The sequence below is a fragment of the Macaca fascicularis genome, chromosome 7 (genome assembly GCF_037993035.2).
Source record: "Macaca fascicularis isolate 582-1 chromosome 7, T2T-MFA8v1.1".
NCBI lineage: Eukaryota > Metazoa > Chordata > Mammalia > Primates > Cercopithecidae > Macaca > Macaca fascicularis.
This window is the reverse complement of record NC_088381.1, coordinates 100534192-100550827: the sequence shown is the minus strand read 5'-3', so window position 1 is coordinate 100550827 and position 16636 is coordinate 100534192. Positions and strand designations below refer to the sequence as shown.

General features: G+C 36.6%; 1 protein-coding gene across 6 annotated transcripts in view; it reads right to left on the bottom strand.

Moving 5' to 3' along the window:
- Window positions 1-16636, bottom strand: part of AKAP6 (A-kinase anchoring protein 6) — a 527913-nt gene that overhangs the window by 98470 nt on the left and 412807 nt on the right. For all 6 annotated transcript variants that reach the window (XM_015453690.4, XM_073997217.1, XM_005561045.5 and 3 more), the window contains 2 exons: window positions 14192-14338; window positions 10876-11100 (listed from right to left, as the gene is read on the bottom strand). In XM_015453690.4, coding sequence (XP_015309176.3) covers window positions 10876-11100; window positions 14192-14338 — 372 coding nt within the window. The remainder of the gene's footprint in view (window positions 1-10875; window positions 11101-14191; window positions 14339-16636) is intronic.

The following is a 16636-nucleotide window of genomic DNA, read 5'->3' as shown; positions in this document are numbered from 1 at the left end:
AATGATCCAATTAATAGATAATTCAGTTCCTAGAGATCATACAACTCACCAAAGTAGGTGAAACCCCAAGGAATTTGCTTCATCTATTTACTATAACCCTGCTTTATTAAATATAAATGCTTTTTTGAAAGTACAGTTTCATGCTTTAGAATTCTAATGCTGACTGCTAAAATATATTGAGCTTTTAGTAGGCAGACCCTATTTTAAGCAGTCTTCATGTATATATTATCTCATTTAACACTCGCAACCACTTCTTAAGGTAAGTAGTATCATTATCTCTATTTGTAAGATAAGAAACCTGGAGCTTTCAGGAAGATCATCCATCAGAAAGAGGTAGAGCCAGGACAAACACAAGCAACTTGAATCCACACTTAAGCCTCTCAACTATGATGGATCAGATTCACTGTTCCCATCCTATACTTACTTGAACGGAGAGCATTGAGATACCTTTGCAATTATGTTCTTCCAGTTTTTTCCTTATTTGAATTTACTAACAAAGAAAGTTACATTTAAGAAATTTAAGAGACCAGTTAAGAGTAGAAACATTCATTCTCTGGTGTTTCAGAGGCTAAATGCTGTTCTGTCTGATTTTCAAGACAATAAGTAAAGATGGGTGAGATCTCTCTTTCCTCTTTCTAGATTAGCATGACATTCTTGATTTCCATGAATCTGGTCTGTCTGATAGCAGCAGTACAAACACCACATATAAAATGAGTGCATAGCTGTATCTCTGCCTTCTCAAACCAAGGGCAGAACTCTCTACTTCATAGGAATCATTCAGCATCTTCTTCTAGCAAAATACGTAGTCAGAAAGAATTGGGCTGCTATTCCATTTTCTTTTACTTTAGAAAACTGTACTGGGACTACCTGTAAAAATTTTCTGTGGGTCTTCCCACCACCCTCAGACAGTAGTGTGAATAACATTTATTTATAATAAATCTATCTTTGAATTTCAACCTTAACCCAGCCAATTTTTCCTATAAGGCAGTTCTGAACTGTATCCAATTATTTAAAATTATTTCCAAAGAACTGTTAGGTGATGGGTTTTTTAATATGTGGTACAAAAAAAATCTAATAAAAGACTGTTGATGAATATACCTGGCTTTCTTTTGATGGATATACATGGTTAATATGTTTTTTTAAAAATGTATCTATGATACGCAGAAAGGATTAAGTCCTGTTTGATGTCTGTTGAATTTGAAAGTGTTTTGTATGCTTTTGTTACGGTTAGACCGAGTTACTGTAATTCTTTGTTTGCATCTTTGCCAACAGCATCATTACAAAGTTTGTAATGGCTCCAAGATAGAGCAGCAGGGATGATCCAGGCACCTGTAGGAATCATGGCTACTTTTCTTATACATAAAAACTGCTAAAACATTCTATCCTGTCTTTCAGCCTCATCTCCTTTAAATGTGGTTTTGGGGTCAGAGGAAATGAGAACTTATGGTACCATTTGAAATTGGTTATAGCGGACACGAGAAATCCCCCCTAAAAGATTGGATGAAATTGATCTTATTTTTATTTCCGAAAATTATGCACTGAGGTTTCAGGAAACATTCCTTAAAGCATATGAACTGCTTAGCTCTTTTCTTCCTTTATTCTATAAAAGTAAATTAGTGATATTCCTTTTCAGAGTAATTACTTGGCAATGGTGCACATTTTATTGTTAATTTGAAATCCTTTTTTTTTTTTTTTTTTTTTTTTTTTGTTTGGGAAGTTCTGAGTTATCATTCCTTGAATAAACTTTCTACTCTTACCTCTTTCTCTACCTCCTCTTTCACGCTAATAACTCTTTTTTTTTAAATTGATTTATTATTATTATACTTTAAGTTGTAGGGTACATGTGCATAACGTGCAGGTTTGTTACATATGTATACTTGGGCCATGTTGGTGTGCTGCACCCATCAACTCGTCATTTACATCAGGTATAACTCCCAATGCAATCCCTCCCCCCTCCCCCCTCCCCATGACAGGCCCCTGTGTGTGATGTTCCCCTTCCTGAGTCCAAGTGATCTCATTGTTCAGTTCCCACCTATGAGTGAGAACATGCGGTGTTTGGTTTTCAAAGGCCCTATTCTATAAATTTAATTTCCAAGATTTAAAACATTGACTCCTTGACTTCCTCCAGCTGGCTGTCAAGTATTCAGAATGGAATAAGGAACAAAAGAGTAAACTATGTGCTTTTCTCTTGCAAGTAACAGATCTTTGACCTAGGGACTTCTGAGTCTACATAGGGGCAGATTCTGAAACAGTTTCTAGGTGTGACTATTGGCTTTATCACTTACTAACTTTATGACCTTGAGTAAGTTACTTCAATTTTCCCCACCTCAGTTTTCTCATCCATGATAGTGGATGGGGCAGAGCAAGATACCAGAATAGAAGGCTCCCTAATCGTTCCCCTTGCAACCCTCGACAAGTACACCAATTTAATGATGATCCACTCTGAATGTCTTGCATCTTAGATACCAGCTCAACTACAGCAGGATAGGGCAGCAGTCAACATTTTAAGGCCCCCGTTCCAGGCCCTAGCTCCCAGACAACAGCTCTAGACATAACCCTAGGCCAGAAGGAAACCCACTACCTTGAAAGGAAGGTCCCAGTCCTGGCAGCATTAATCACCTGCTAACTGAAGACCCTTTGAGCCCTGAAAAACCAGCAGTAATACCCAGGTACTATGTAGAGGGCCTTGGATAAGTCTCTGAGACTTGCTGGCTTTAGGTGAGACTTAGCAGATTTCCAGGTGTGGTGGCTAAAGGGCAAAACTCCTTCTGCTTGAGGAAAGCAGAGGGAAAAGTAAAGAGGACTTAGTCTCACATCTTAGATACCAGCTTGGCCTATAGAGGGGTAGAGTGCCAAGTGGGCTCTTGGGGTTCCCAATTCCAGGACTTGACTCTTAGATGGCATTTCTGGACTTGCTCTGGGCCAGAGGGGAGCCCACTTCCCTGAAAGGTGAGTCCCAGGCCAGGCAGCATTCACCATAAGCCGACACAAGAGCCCTTGAATCTTAAGGGAACATCGGCGGCAGTCTGGCAGTACTCTCCATGGTCTGTGGTGGTGGCCATGGGGTGAGGCTCCCCTGGTTTTGGAAAGGGGATGGAAGAGTGGGAAGAACTGCATCTTGTGATTTGAGTGCCAGTGAAGCCACAGTAAAACAGAACACCTGGTAGACTTCTAAGGTTTTTGACTCTAGTCCCTGACTCCTGGAAGGCACTTCTTGGACCCAGCTGGGGCCTGGGAGAACTTGCCACCCTGAAGGGAAGCACACAGGTAGAGCTGGCTTTGCCACCTGCTGACTGTAGAGCCCCAGGGCCTTGAGCAAATACAGGCAGTAGCCAGGGAGTGTTTGCAGCAGGCCTTGGGTGGGACCCAGTGCTGTGCTGGCTTCAGGTCTGAACCAGCACAGTCATAGTGGTAGTGGCCACAGGGATGCCTGTGTCACTCTACCCCCAGCTTTAGGTGGCTCATAACAGAGACAGAGAGAGAGAGAGAGAGAGAGAGAGAGAGAGAAAGAGAATGAACATTTGTTTGGCAGAAAGTAAGGGAAAAGAACAAGAGTCTCTGCCTGGTAATCCAGAGAATTCTCCTAGATGTTGTCCAAGACCATCAAGCCAGTACCTCTTTGAGTCTGCAAGAACTACAGCATTACTAGGTTTAGGGTGCTCCCTAAAGCAAATACAGCATAGATCACAACACCCTAGTCCTTTCAAACATCTTGAAAGCCTTCCCAAGAAGAACAGGTACAAACAAGCCAGACAGTAAAGATCACAATAAATACCTAACTCTTCAATGCCCAGATACCGAAGAACATCTACTAGAATCAACACCATCCAGGAAAACATGACCTCACCAAAGGAACTAAATAAGGCACAAGGGGCCAGTCCAGGAGAAACAGAGATATGTGACCTTTCAGACAAATAATTTGAAATAGTTGTGTTGCAAAAACTCAAAGAATTCAAGATAACACAGAGAAGGAATTCAGAATTCTACCAGATAAAGATTAAAATAATTAAAAAGAATCAAGCAGAAATTCTGGAGCTGAAAAAATGCAATTGGCATACTGAAGAATGCATCAGTCTTTTAATAGCAGAATTTATCTTGGGAGGCCGAGGTGGGTGGATCACAAGGTCAGGAGATCAAGACCATCCAGGCTAACAGGGTGAAACCCCGTCTCTACTAAAAATACAAAAAATTAGCTGGGTGTGGTTGCAGGCGCCTGTAGTCCCAGCTACTTGGGAGGCTGAGGCAGGTGAATGGCGTGAACCCGGGAGGTGGAGCTTGCAGCGAGCCGAGAGCATGCCACTGCACTCCAGCCTGGGCTACAAAGCGAGACTCTGTCTCAAAAAAAAAAAAAAAGCAGAATTATATGTAGTCAGAGGAGACAACAGAAAAAGAATAAAAACAATGAAGTCGGCCTACAAGATCCAGAAAATTGCCTCAAAAGGGCCAATCTAAGACTTATTGGTCTTAAAGAGGAGGTAGAGAGATAGGAATAGAAAGTTCATTCAAAGGGATAATAAAAACAGAGAACTTCCCAAACCCAATGAAAGATATCAGTAAGTACAAGAATATTACACCAAGGATTGGGTGCGGTGGCTCATGCCTGTAATCCCAACACTTTGGGAGGCCACAGTGGGCGGATCACGAGGTCAGGAGATCGAGACCATCCTGGCTAGCACCAGGATGAAACCCTGTCTCTACTAAAGATACAAAGAATTGGCTGGGCATGGTGGTGCGTGCCTGTAGTCCCAGCTACTCATGAGGCTGAGGCAAGAGAATGGCATGAATCCGGGAGGCAGAATTTGCAGTGAGCCGAGATTGTGCCACTGCACTCCAGCCTGAGCGACAAAGCGAGACTCCATCTCAAAAAAAATAAAAAAAAATAAAAAGCAGAATATAACACCAAGCAGATTTAACACAAAGAAGGCTACCTCAAGGCATTTAATAAACTCCCAAAGGTCAAGGATAAAGAAAGGATCCTAAAAGTGGCAAGAGAAAAGAAGCAAATAACATACAATGGAGCTCCAATATGGCAGGCAGCAGACTTTTCGGTGGAAACCTTACAGGCCAGGAGAAAGTGACATGACATATGTAAAGTGCTGAAGGAAAAAAACTTTTTACCCTAGAATAGTATATCTGGCAAAAATACCTTTCAAACGTGAGGTAGAAATAGAGACTTTCCCAAATAAACAAAAGCTGAGGGATTTCATTAACACCAGACCTGTCCTACAAGAAATCCTAAGGGGAATACTTCAATTAGAAAGAAAAGGACATTAGTGAGCAACAAGTAATCACCTGAAGATATAAAACTCACTGGTTACAGTAATTACACAGAAAAACAGAATATTTTAACAATGCAACTGCGGTGTGTAAACTACTCTTATCCTAACAGAAAGACTAAATGATGAACCAATAAAAAATAATAACTGCAACAACTTTTCAAGACACAGACAGTACAATAAAATATAAGTAGAAACAACAAAAAACTAAAAAGCAGGGGGATGAAGTTAAGGTGTAGAGTTTTTATTAGTTTTCTTTTTGCTTGTTTGTTGGTTTATGCAAACAGTATTGTTGTTATCAGCTTAAAACAATGGGTTATAAGACAGTATTTCCAAGCCTCATGGTAATCTCAAACCAAAAAACATACAAATGGATACACAAACAATGAAAAGCAAGAAACTAAATCATATCACCAGAGAAAAACACCTTCACTAAAGGAAGACAGGAAGGAAAGAAAGAGAAAGAGAAGACTGCCAAACAATGAGGAAACAAATAAGAAAATGGCAGGAGTAAGTCCCAACTTATCAATCATAATGCTGAATGTAATGGACTAAATTCTCCAATAAAAAGACACAGAGTGGCTGAAGGGATGAAAAATAAAACCCATTGATCTGTTGCCTACAAGAAATACACTTCAACTGTAAAGGTACACATAGACTGAAAGTATAGGGATAGAAAAAGATATTCCATGCCAATGGAAACCAAAAAAGAGGAGGAGTAGCTATATGTATATCAGACAAAATAGATTTCAATGCAAAAACTATAAGAGACCAAGAAGGTCACTATATAATGATAAAAGGGTCAATTCAGCAAGATGATACAATTTAAAAGACGTATGTACTCAATACTAGAGTACCAAGATCAATAAAGCAAATATTATTAGAGCTAAAGAGAGACATAGGCCCCGATACAGTAATAGCTGGAGACTTCAACACACCCACGTTCAGCATCAGACAGATCTTCTAGACATAAAATCAAGAAAAAAACATTGGATTTAGCCTGCACTATAGACCAAATGGATCTAATAAATATTTTCAGAACATTTCATCCAAAAGCTGCAAAATACACATTCTTTTCCTCAACACATGGATCATTTGCAAGGATAGACCGTATGTTAGATCACAAAACGAGTCTTAAAACATTCCAAAAAAAGGAAATAATATCTAGCATCTTCTCTGACTATAATGGAATAAAACTAGAAATCAATAACGAGAAGAATTTTGGAAACTATACAAACACAAGGAAATTAAACAATATGCTCCTGAATGACCAATGGGTCAATAAAGAAATTAAGAAGGAAATTGAAAAGTTTCTTGAAACAAATGATAATGGAAATACAACATACCAAAACCTATGGGATACAGTAAAAGCAGTACTAACAGGGAATTTTGTAGTTATAAGTGCCTACATCTTACTCCAGTTAAAATGGCTTTTATCCAAAAGACAGGCAATAACAAATGCTGGCGAGGATGTGGAGAAAAGGGAACTTTTGTTCACTGTTGGTGGGAATGTAAATTAGGACAACCACTATGGGGAATAGTTTAGAGGTTCCCCAAAAAACAAAAAATAGAGCTACCATATGATCCAACAATCCCACTACTAGGTATATATATCTAAAAGAAAGGAAATCAGTATATTGAAGAAATTTCTGCACTCTCATATTTGTTGCAGCACTATTCACAATAGCCAAGATTTGGAAGCCCAACCTAAGTACCCACCAACAGATGAATGGATAAAAAAAATGTGGTACATACACATAATAGAATACTATTCAGCTATAAAAAAGAATGAGATCGTGTCATTTACAACAACATAGATCGAACCAGAGATCATTTTGTTAGTGAAATAAGCCAGGAACAGAAAGACAAACATTGCATGTTCTCACTTATTTGTGGCCTCTAAAAATTAAAACAATTGAACTCACAGACATAGAGTGTTGGGGGGATGGTTACCAGAGGCTGGAAAGGGTAGTAGGGGCAAACGGGATGGTTAATGGGTACAAAGAAAAAAATAGGATGAATGAATAATACCCAGTATTTGATAGCACAACAGGGGGACTATAGTCAACAGCAACTTAATTGTATATTCTTAAATAACTAAAAATGTATAATAGTATTGTTTGTAACATAAAAGGTAAATACTTGACGGGATTTAGTCACCATTCTCCACGATATGATTAGTACTCATTGCATGTCTGTAACAAAAAAATCTCATGTGCTCCATAAATATATACACCTACTATGTACACACATATTTAAAAAATTTTAAAAATAAAAGTAAAACATAAGAGATCATACTATAATAAGTCTCAGGATGGTGATGACTAATAAGTGAATGCAGGTAAAACATTTAGAAAGTATGCCTCATACATATTAGTTGTGGTTGTTACAATTATTAAAATAACTTTTTGTTCCCCTAATGCAATTGTAGCATGGTCTCTTTTCTTTAAAGACGACACAGACTGTATCCATTCTCATGCTTGTAATAATTTTTGTAACCTAGAGCAGGGTCAGGAAACTATGGCCTCTAGGTCAAATCAAGCCCACTGCCCTGCATTTGTAAATAGTTTCGTAAATTAGTTTTATTGAACACAGCCATACTTATTCATTTACATATTGTCTGTGGCTGCTTTTGCACTACGATGGCAGAGCTGAATAATTCGTACAGAGATTATATTATTATCTGGCTTTAACAGAAAATGTCGGTCAACCCCTGATTCAGAGTAAAACAAAGTTTCAAAGTTTATTTGAAAAGTCAGTGAATGACAGGATGGGAATCTGTACTCAAAGACAATCGTTTTTCCTCTGTCTCTACTGCTGGTTGCTATGGGGATTCAAACGAGTCACATTACCTTCCCACAACTCAAATTCTTCATTCATAAAAATAAATACCCACACATATAAGAAGGTAATCATAATTTTCTGACTTATATAATTAGTGTATATTTTAAGTATAACAATATGCATAAAAGTGCTTTGTCAAATTTAAATTATGAAAGCAGATTTGGTTCATTAATCATCAACAAGGTTATTAAATCTAATCCACTCATTCACCTTCTTGATGACAAAGTCTTGTAACAGGTCTAAACTTGCTCTTCCTCAACTGGTTTTGGGACCAGGCCAGTGCTGTGGCCTTGTTTAGCTGCTAAGGAATAATATCTTCCCATTTTGAACATTTAGAATAATGAATTTGGTTATGGGATACAAGGAACATATGATTAAGCAATTATTTTCTTTTCTCTCTGAAGGATCATCATTAAAAAGTAGTGCTTTCCAGCCAACGGCATTGAAGCTGCACACACGCAGCTCGAAGGGGCCCTTTGCCAGCTGGCCTCATTAAATCCCTGACATGCTCTCCTGCATTTTGTTGTCAGAGTGTGTTCATTCCTCGATAACTCTGCATTCCTGTCCCAGGGCTCTTAGGTCCACACCTTCATGTTTCTTCCCTCTTGCTGAGTTTGGACTCTTTCTTTGTTGGGTAGAATTTTCTCCTGTGTGTAGTCCCATATTTCTCATACTTATTGCTTAAAGAAAAGGAAAATGTTCCACAATTGGTTTGTCCTTTTTTCTGAAAACTGAAGATCCTGATCCCTTGTCTTATCCCAGACCAATCTATCAGAAGGAAACACAGTTCTGTCTACAAAGCTATGGGTTTTCCGTTTCATATGTAGCACCTTCCCTTCCATTCTCCTGGAGAGTACATTGTAGTTTATCTATCATTACTCTTAGTGTCATATAAAGGACTTCTGTTAAAAGGCTGAGGATTTATAGGATAAAGAATCATAAAACTAAACCCTGTGGATAAAGCCTGTCCTCTTCTGTGTGACGAGTCATGGCAGGAGGCCTTTGGGAACCCACAAGAGGCAGAGCATGGCAGAGGGTTTCTCATATGTAAAAAGGTTCTTCAGTCACTCTCCTGTCTGAGCTGTTTCATCACTTAGAAAGGCAGAGTGTACCTGTTCTTTGGGTTTGTGGTAAGTAAAAAATTTTTACTCTGTACATGCTTATTACCAATTATAATTTTGACAGGTTACAAACATTACATTATGTTATTATTATATTACAAACATTTGCTTCCATTCTTCCAGTGAATGTGGTAACACACAGAACACTGGATTAATCACACACTAAACACAAAGAGTAAATAGCTCAGAATTATTTAAAATTCTGGCTAGGAAAGAGATTTATTCCAACAGTCATGAATAAAATTTTCTTTAAAAACAATAAAAAAGTGCCATTATGCTAGATCCCCCTAACTTATCTGATCAAACTCCTCAAGGTCAACTTTAGAAAGGAACTAGTTTCAAGTCATAAAGAAAAATCATCAGGGCTCCATAATCTCAAAAAGTTTGAAAAGTTTCATTAAAAGATCTGAAGATTCCATCTCCCTGCAGTAGAGGTTAGGATGAGTCAAGTGGAGATAAAACAGCAAATCATCTGGGTATTAGATTTCAGACCATAAACCCATTTGCTTTGGCAAGACACTTTAACTTCCAATTTGGTCTGTCCATTAAGTGGCAGAAGAGGAGGTTTTCAATGAAAGGTAATTTACAGGTGTGCAATACAGATAGTTTATTGGGAAGTATTGTGGTCTTGTCTTTGAGGGTGCCTCCTCTTGGGTTATAGAGGTGAGCAAGATGACTCTGCCTGTTTGGCAGAGAGAATGTGAATCACATGTGACTAAATTTTCTGACAGATTACTGGATGATTGCAGGCAGGGTGGGATGAATAAAACTTGGACCTACAATGCTTTGAGAAGAAATGGTTGCTTGGTTCCAAAAAGTTCTTTTCTTCTTGTTTTTCCTTTTACTCCTCTCTAAGATTTCTTGTGATGAAGATTTATTGCCACCAAATTCAAATTCTGCAACCCCAAAGCCTCAGGCTGACACTAGCCAGAACCCAAATAATGACTGCATTTATGGAAAGATTCAAGCAGTATGGGCTAGGTTGGGCAATAGGGGAAAACATTCTAATGTTAAATTGCTTTTAAATAGATATTGTGTAAACAATAGAAACAAACCAGGTGAAATGCCTCTCCATGGACATATAGTGAATATGAATAGTTGTGTTGCTGAGGTTGGTAGATTCTATAATGGAATATGCCTATAATATAGGAACTTGTTTTGCTTTATTTCTTCCCTCCATAAGTAGTTGACTCTTTCATATGTAAAAATTATGTTTCCTTTTGTTAGCAGTAATGGACTTCAATTAAATCATGTGTTTTTATCATGTCAATTTGTGTAAGTATTTTTATCCAAGTTATTTATAGAACATTTAGGTCTGTCCTTCAAAGGCCTTAGTAATCTTTAATGTTTGCTGGTCTGCTTTTAATTCATCAAAGTTCTCCCTCAACAAGCATTGCAAAACACACACGTGCAGCAGAGATTTTCCCTCTACGATGTATATTTGATATGCTTAATGTTCATCTTTATACACACAGAGGCATATAAGAAATGTGGAGGTTGTCTATAAATTCAAGGAAACATTTAGGTGCACAGTGATACATAGATACATGGGTATAATACTTTATGTACTTGATAAATATTTCATCCCTACCATAAAAAGAGCTTTTTATCAACTTTGATTGTTTTTTTATTACCTTAAAGTATTGCAGTTGTTTCTCAGTATTCATTGTTCCTTCCTTTTCTTGTCTCAGACAGGAATTGAAGATGAAAAGCTCTGTATCTCTTAGCCACCCTTTCAGTTCTTTGATCCTGACCTCCAGCTGCCTTACCAGGCTTCCACTTTCAGGAGAGAGCAGGTCACGTGGACTGGACCCACTGTGCCCTGCCATTGTGTCCTGGATCTTCTCTCCTAGGGTTTTCTAATGCATCAGATTAAAAAACAAAAAAATAAAACAAACAAAAAAACCCACCACGAACAACAAAAAAACAAAAACATAGATTAGCTTAGGTACCAGAAACACATTACACTTTTGTTGGTAACAAGAGCCATCTGGAAGCGTCCATCTATACCTGCCACCTCACTACTGACTTTCAGTTCAGATTAGGTCGCTGTTCCATTTAGTATTTGAATTCTCAGTGCAAGTTGTTCTGAGTACCAGCGGATACTTAAGAAGACCTCATTCCTTATTCACTTACTTTCCTTTAATAGAAAGGAGATTTGGCCCATAGTTCACCAGATAAAAATTCATTTGAATTTTTTTGGTCACAGAGAAAAATTCATTTGAATTCTCATGATAGGACTTTATAGTAAAACAGTCTGCACATAAAACGTTCAGGAGATATAAGTTTAATAAATATACTAAAGAGACCAAGAGTAGATGAAGCATGGAGAATTAACTTCCATTTTTTGTTTTGTGACGTATTCCTGAAACCATGTAACTAAAGGGTTTTAAGAAAAGGAAGCCTCCTTGGTGATTTTGTTGATTTTACCTGACTTGGAAATTGTTCAATTCCACAATTCTTTCCATTTTGCATTTCTGGATGCTGGACTTTCTAATACCGAATATGTGTTAAAATAATCCCCAACTCACTATGCCAGAAGCCTACTTAAATTAACCACTATGGCAGGAGAGTGTTGTCAGGGAGGGCTCTTTTCTTTTTTTCTTTCTGGTGGAAAGCACTCCCAATCAATAGGATTTAAATCTATAATGATGAATTAAACCTACAAAAATAAGCTTTAAAACACAAATAAAATTAAGTCAACAAACATTCATCTGGTGTGTAGTGTTCTGTAAATAGTATCTTTAGGAGATTGTAGCAGAAAAATAGCCTTTCTTGGCAACACCCTTGTATTTTCATGGTGACACCCTTGTATTTTCATGGTGAAAATATTGATAATTTGAAGACCCTCAGTGGAATCCAGATTTAGCTATTGTTTTTACGCTGTAACAAAAGTAGCAGCAGGAGGTGAAATCAATGCCCTTGGAGGGTAGGGTCACAAAAAAGAATTTATTGCCACTTTTTTGTTCTGGAACAGTTTGCAATCATAAATTCTTCATAAACAGAATACTTCAGAGAATGGTCCGTCTTCATAAATATACGACAGAGGACATCAATTTCATTTAATTCACAATTTGTGTCAGCACAGCAGATGCCAATGCCTGCCTTGATAGGGTTGTTTAATATGCAATTGAGACAGAGTAATATGCAGCACAGGGGACAAAATTTCACAGATTAAACTGTACGCACCACTGACATTTCATTCTAATGTATTTCCATTCCACACTGTTCACCTTAGATGAAAGTAATATTAAAAACCATATCCCTCTATTTTACTATTGTTAGAAGTTAAAATCCTTGTCTTTAATTTTTTTCATGCCAATTAAAATGTAATCATGCCAATTAAAACAGTATGCCTGGTGGTGTTAGCATGGTACAGGATTTATAAAAAATCTTCCCTCACCCTACTCTCTCACTGCAAACCTGCATGTTGTATTTGAATGATATTTTTGCCAAAATGGCAACTATTTTTAAAGTCTCTGATTTATAAAGGATAGCTAAATATTATTTCTTTTTTCAATATAATATTGACTTAAAATTCTGTTGAGGAAGCAATACACGTGACACAACTTAAACAATTTTCTTAAAATATTATTGTTATTTATCAAATTAGCAATGGATATATTAAAATGCAATGTAAACAGACTTATCACTACTTTATCAAGCACATAAGGTTGCTATTCTTATCTATGTACTAAACAACCTTTTAAAATGTCATACACTAACCACATTTCTCCTGTCTGAGATCAATGAATGCTGTAGAATTTGGCAGATTTTGATTTAAGTCACCGTACTATAAATTGAAAGCCATTAATTATTATTAAAAAGCAACAATATGTTAGATGAAAAACTTTTAACATTTTAAGTTACTTTGCACAACTGCAGAGTGTAGTGAATTTAAATGAGAAACAAGGACTTAAACTTGCAGTTTTTTAATCTCCCAGATTAGGCATGGCATAAACAGAATACTGGCATTCCTCCAAATCATCAAGGTACATGAAGAGCTTTTTATTCAAAATATTTTTGGAGTATTATTTATCTAAAAAAATTTTTTTAAGGTAGAAAACTGGAAGGCATGCAAAATTATGCTCCATAACTGACATCGCCCATACTTGGCTGTTATAATTAATTATTTAGGTAATTGACAAATATAGCTTACCCTTGATTTGAAGTGAAGGCAATTTAGGAGAGAAGCTGATGAAAAAATACAGTTTAACTTTTCTCTCAGCTGTCTTCCAACAAAAGGACAGCACTGTCTCCTGCACAGTGCCATCCTGGTCTCTGGGTAACAGAATCTCTATATTGCCTTTTTGCCAGATTCTTGCATCTCAGTCTTTGGCTGAGACCCAGACCATCATTGCGTGAAATGAATTACATGAAACTTTTTTCTTTTTTTTTTTGGCTTTTGTTAAAAGTGAGCTGGAAATTGAGGCACAAAACACAGGCTGATTCAATTCTGCAATTCAGATTTGGGTCAAATTTGCATCTTTGTTTTGGTAGCTTTAGTGTGACTTGAAAGCTGTAGTGACAACTCCACTTTTCATCTTAAGGGTACAGTAAATAGTTAAACAGTAGATGTCTCTTACATGTACCTTCAGAATAAATTCTATTAACATTCATTCAAGCATGACAGTCAGTATATATCAGATATACTGTATTATAGTTGACTTGGTGCATACCCATAATACATGGAATATTTTACTTACTTTTTCATGTATTAAAGAACCAAAATTATTAAAATCTGAGAGGAGACAAGCTCAGAAAAAAAAATCAACAGAAGAGGAAAAGCAGTGTCTTTCCCATAATAGCATGAATAGCTTGTTTGAAATGTAGGTAGTGAATTGAAAGAGAGAGATATTTGTGCCTCAAATTAGAAATCAGACAGATAGAGTACTTCACTACGCAAAAAATGTACACATAACCTACAAACAGTAATAAAAATGCAAATACCCCAAGCAGTTCCCATTTTTCATTAATTGAATCCACTTTTTCAAGGAGATCATTTGGTAGTAAAACGCCACCTTTCTTCAAAGCTTCAACCTTACTAAGCAGCTCCGTCTTTTTCAGGTGTCTGATGGACATTTCCACACTGTATCGCTAAAATGAAAAGAGAAAAAGAGATATCATTAGGGAGAGAGGTGTTCTTAGAAAATCATTGAACACAGAATTTGTGATGCTTATGAGCATTAAAAGTTTTTGTTCCCAATAAAATTTATGGGGAGGCTAAACGTAAGTACTTTGAGTAGATGAAGAATATTGCTGATTATACACACACACACACACACACACACACACACACACACACACAGTTATTACATTTAGTTGACTAAGATTTCTTTCTTAAACTCAAGTTTATACACATATTTGATCTTTAAAATATTCCAAATAGGACAATAACTGGTCTAGGGGGGTTTAATATTACAGTTAATTTTGGTCATCATTTGGCTCCAGAGTGCTGTCCACCTCTCATCTCTGCCCCTAAAAGACCAGTCTCAAAGTGGAAGAAATAAAATTATTCATGAAGATTATGTAAGTTCTCTGAATTCTCAGTTAACATTTTGTTTTCATTTTCTTTTCCTTAAAAATTCTGTGTGGGCTTGGAGAAAAGGTACACATAGACAGAAAAAGGAAAGCCACCATTTTAGGTATAGTTACAAATCTATGCTTCCTTATTGATTACTGTAAAATATCCCCCAAATCATAGTTGACTACAGAACCCTCTCCCCGAGTATGTATTATATTCTAACAAACTGCCAAGAGAGTCTCTCCTAAAAGATGTTTTGCTGGAGATAATGTAAATGCTATTTAATATGACAGTTACTATGGTGATTCTCTTCAAATAACTCTATTTGGATAACTCCATAGTTAGTCCTATATTATGGATAGCCATAAATGACTATGACTGTACTTTATAAATGTACATGTAAAAACACCTCTGAGTAGAAAATCTAGATTCTGGTTAAAATATTAAACATATTTTACATTTTTAGCACATTTCCAAAATATAATAGCAATTTTAAAACTTTTTTCTTTCAGGCACCATATTTAGGTCACTGAGTTCCATGGTAGTATTTGTTCCTTTGCCCTAAATGACCAAGGGTGCCCTAAGATAAACACTTTTATCAGAGTTAATAAGAAAAACTTTTCTCTGGAAATAAGTAAATCAGTAAGTTCAAATGTGCCCAAGCACTTGGGTGATTTCATTCACCTTGAAAACATGATATTATATAAGATCCCAAACAAAAATACAATTGGAAGCAGATTAAAGGAAAAGAAGGTGTGAAATCACTGTTTCGGTTAATAGATCTTCAGCATTTGCATGCATATGTTTGCATACTTTTAGTTTCATATTTTAATCTTTCATTTACACTAAACATGCACATCATTTGTATTATGTAAACTTCTCCAAATGTTAGTCATTTGTGGATCACAGAACAAAATGTTTTAAATGAGGTGATTTAAAGCATTTCATATTATTAATGAATGTTGATCAGGGTGTCAGAGTATCCAAAATTACATGAATATGCATAGTGGAGAAAATCAAGGGTTACTTTAGAGCGCTTTTAGAATTTGGCCCGTGATACAAGAGAAATTCTGATTGCGTTTTCTAATGGAAGGCAATTACCAGGGCCATGTTACTCCAGCACTTAGGAAACACACTGTCCACTTGAATTTTCTGGATTCAATATTCAGAAGTATTCTAGAAACCTAGATAGTGTTTCTAGAGTGATGTGATGATTGGAGGAGATGACAATCTGCTTTATGCAATTAGGTTCCCATCTGAAATGATATAGCTGACAAATATTTACATAATTAATTTGGTAAGATTTCCACATAATATTGGGGGAACCAGTATTTCAGGCAGGCAGGAAAATCTTATTCAAATATTTTACTTATGCCACATGGTATTACACATTGACAGAGAGAGTCCTCTGGCTGTGCCACTTGGGAATGGCCTCTACCAGTTATCCTTTAACTTGTGACAAGCTCATCCCCCCTCTTCACCCCAACTTTAAACAGCTCTCACACAGCAGACCAGTCAAGAAAGGAAACAGCTTAGATGTGTCCCATAAAAACGACAGTCTTACACAAATAAAAATATAAAAAGCAATTAATTTAATTTTAGATGTAATCAACTAATCTTCTCCATTAAATGTGTATAAGTAGTCACTGCAATAGCTATTATAAAAGGTTATTACATTTAAAAGAAACTTGTCTTTATGTATGCTCTCAGTCTTTGTCACCATATAGCCTACTGTCTAAACAGCTTGATGAAAGGTGTGATTGATAGACAATGCCTTCAAACTATAATATAAAAACTAAGAGGATCTAGTTAATTGTTCGATGTATTGATATATGAATGAAAGGTACTAAAATGTTATATAATTTAAGGTG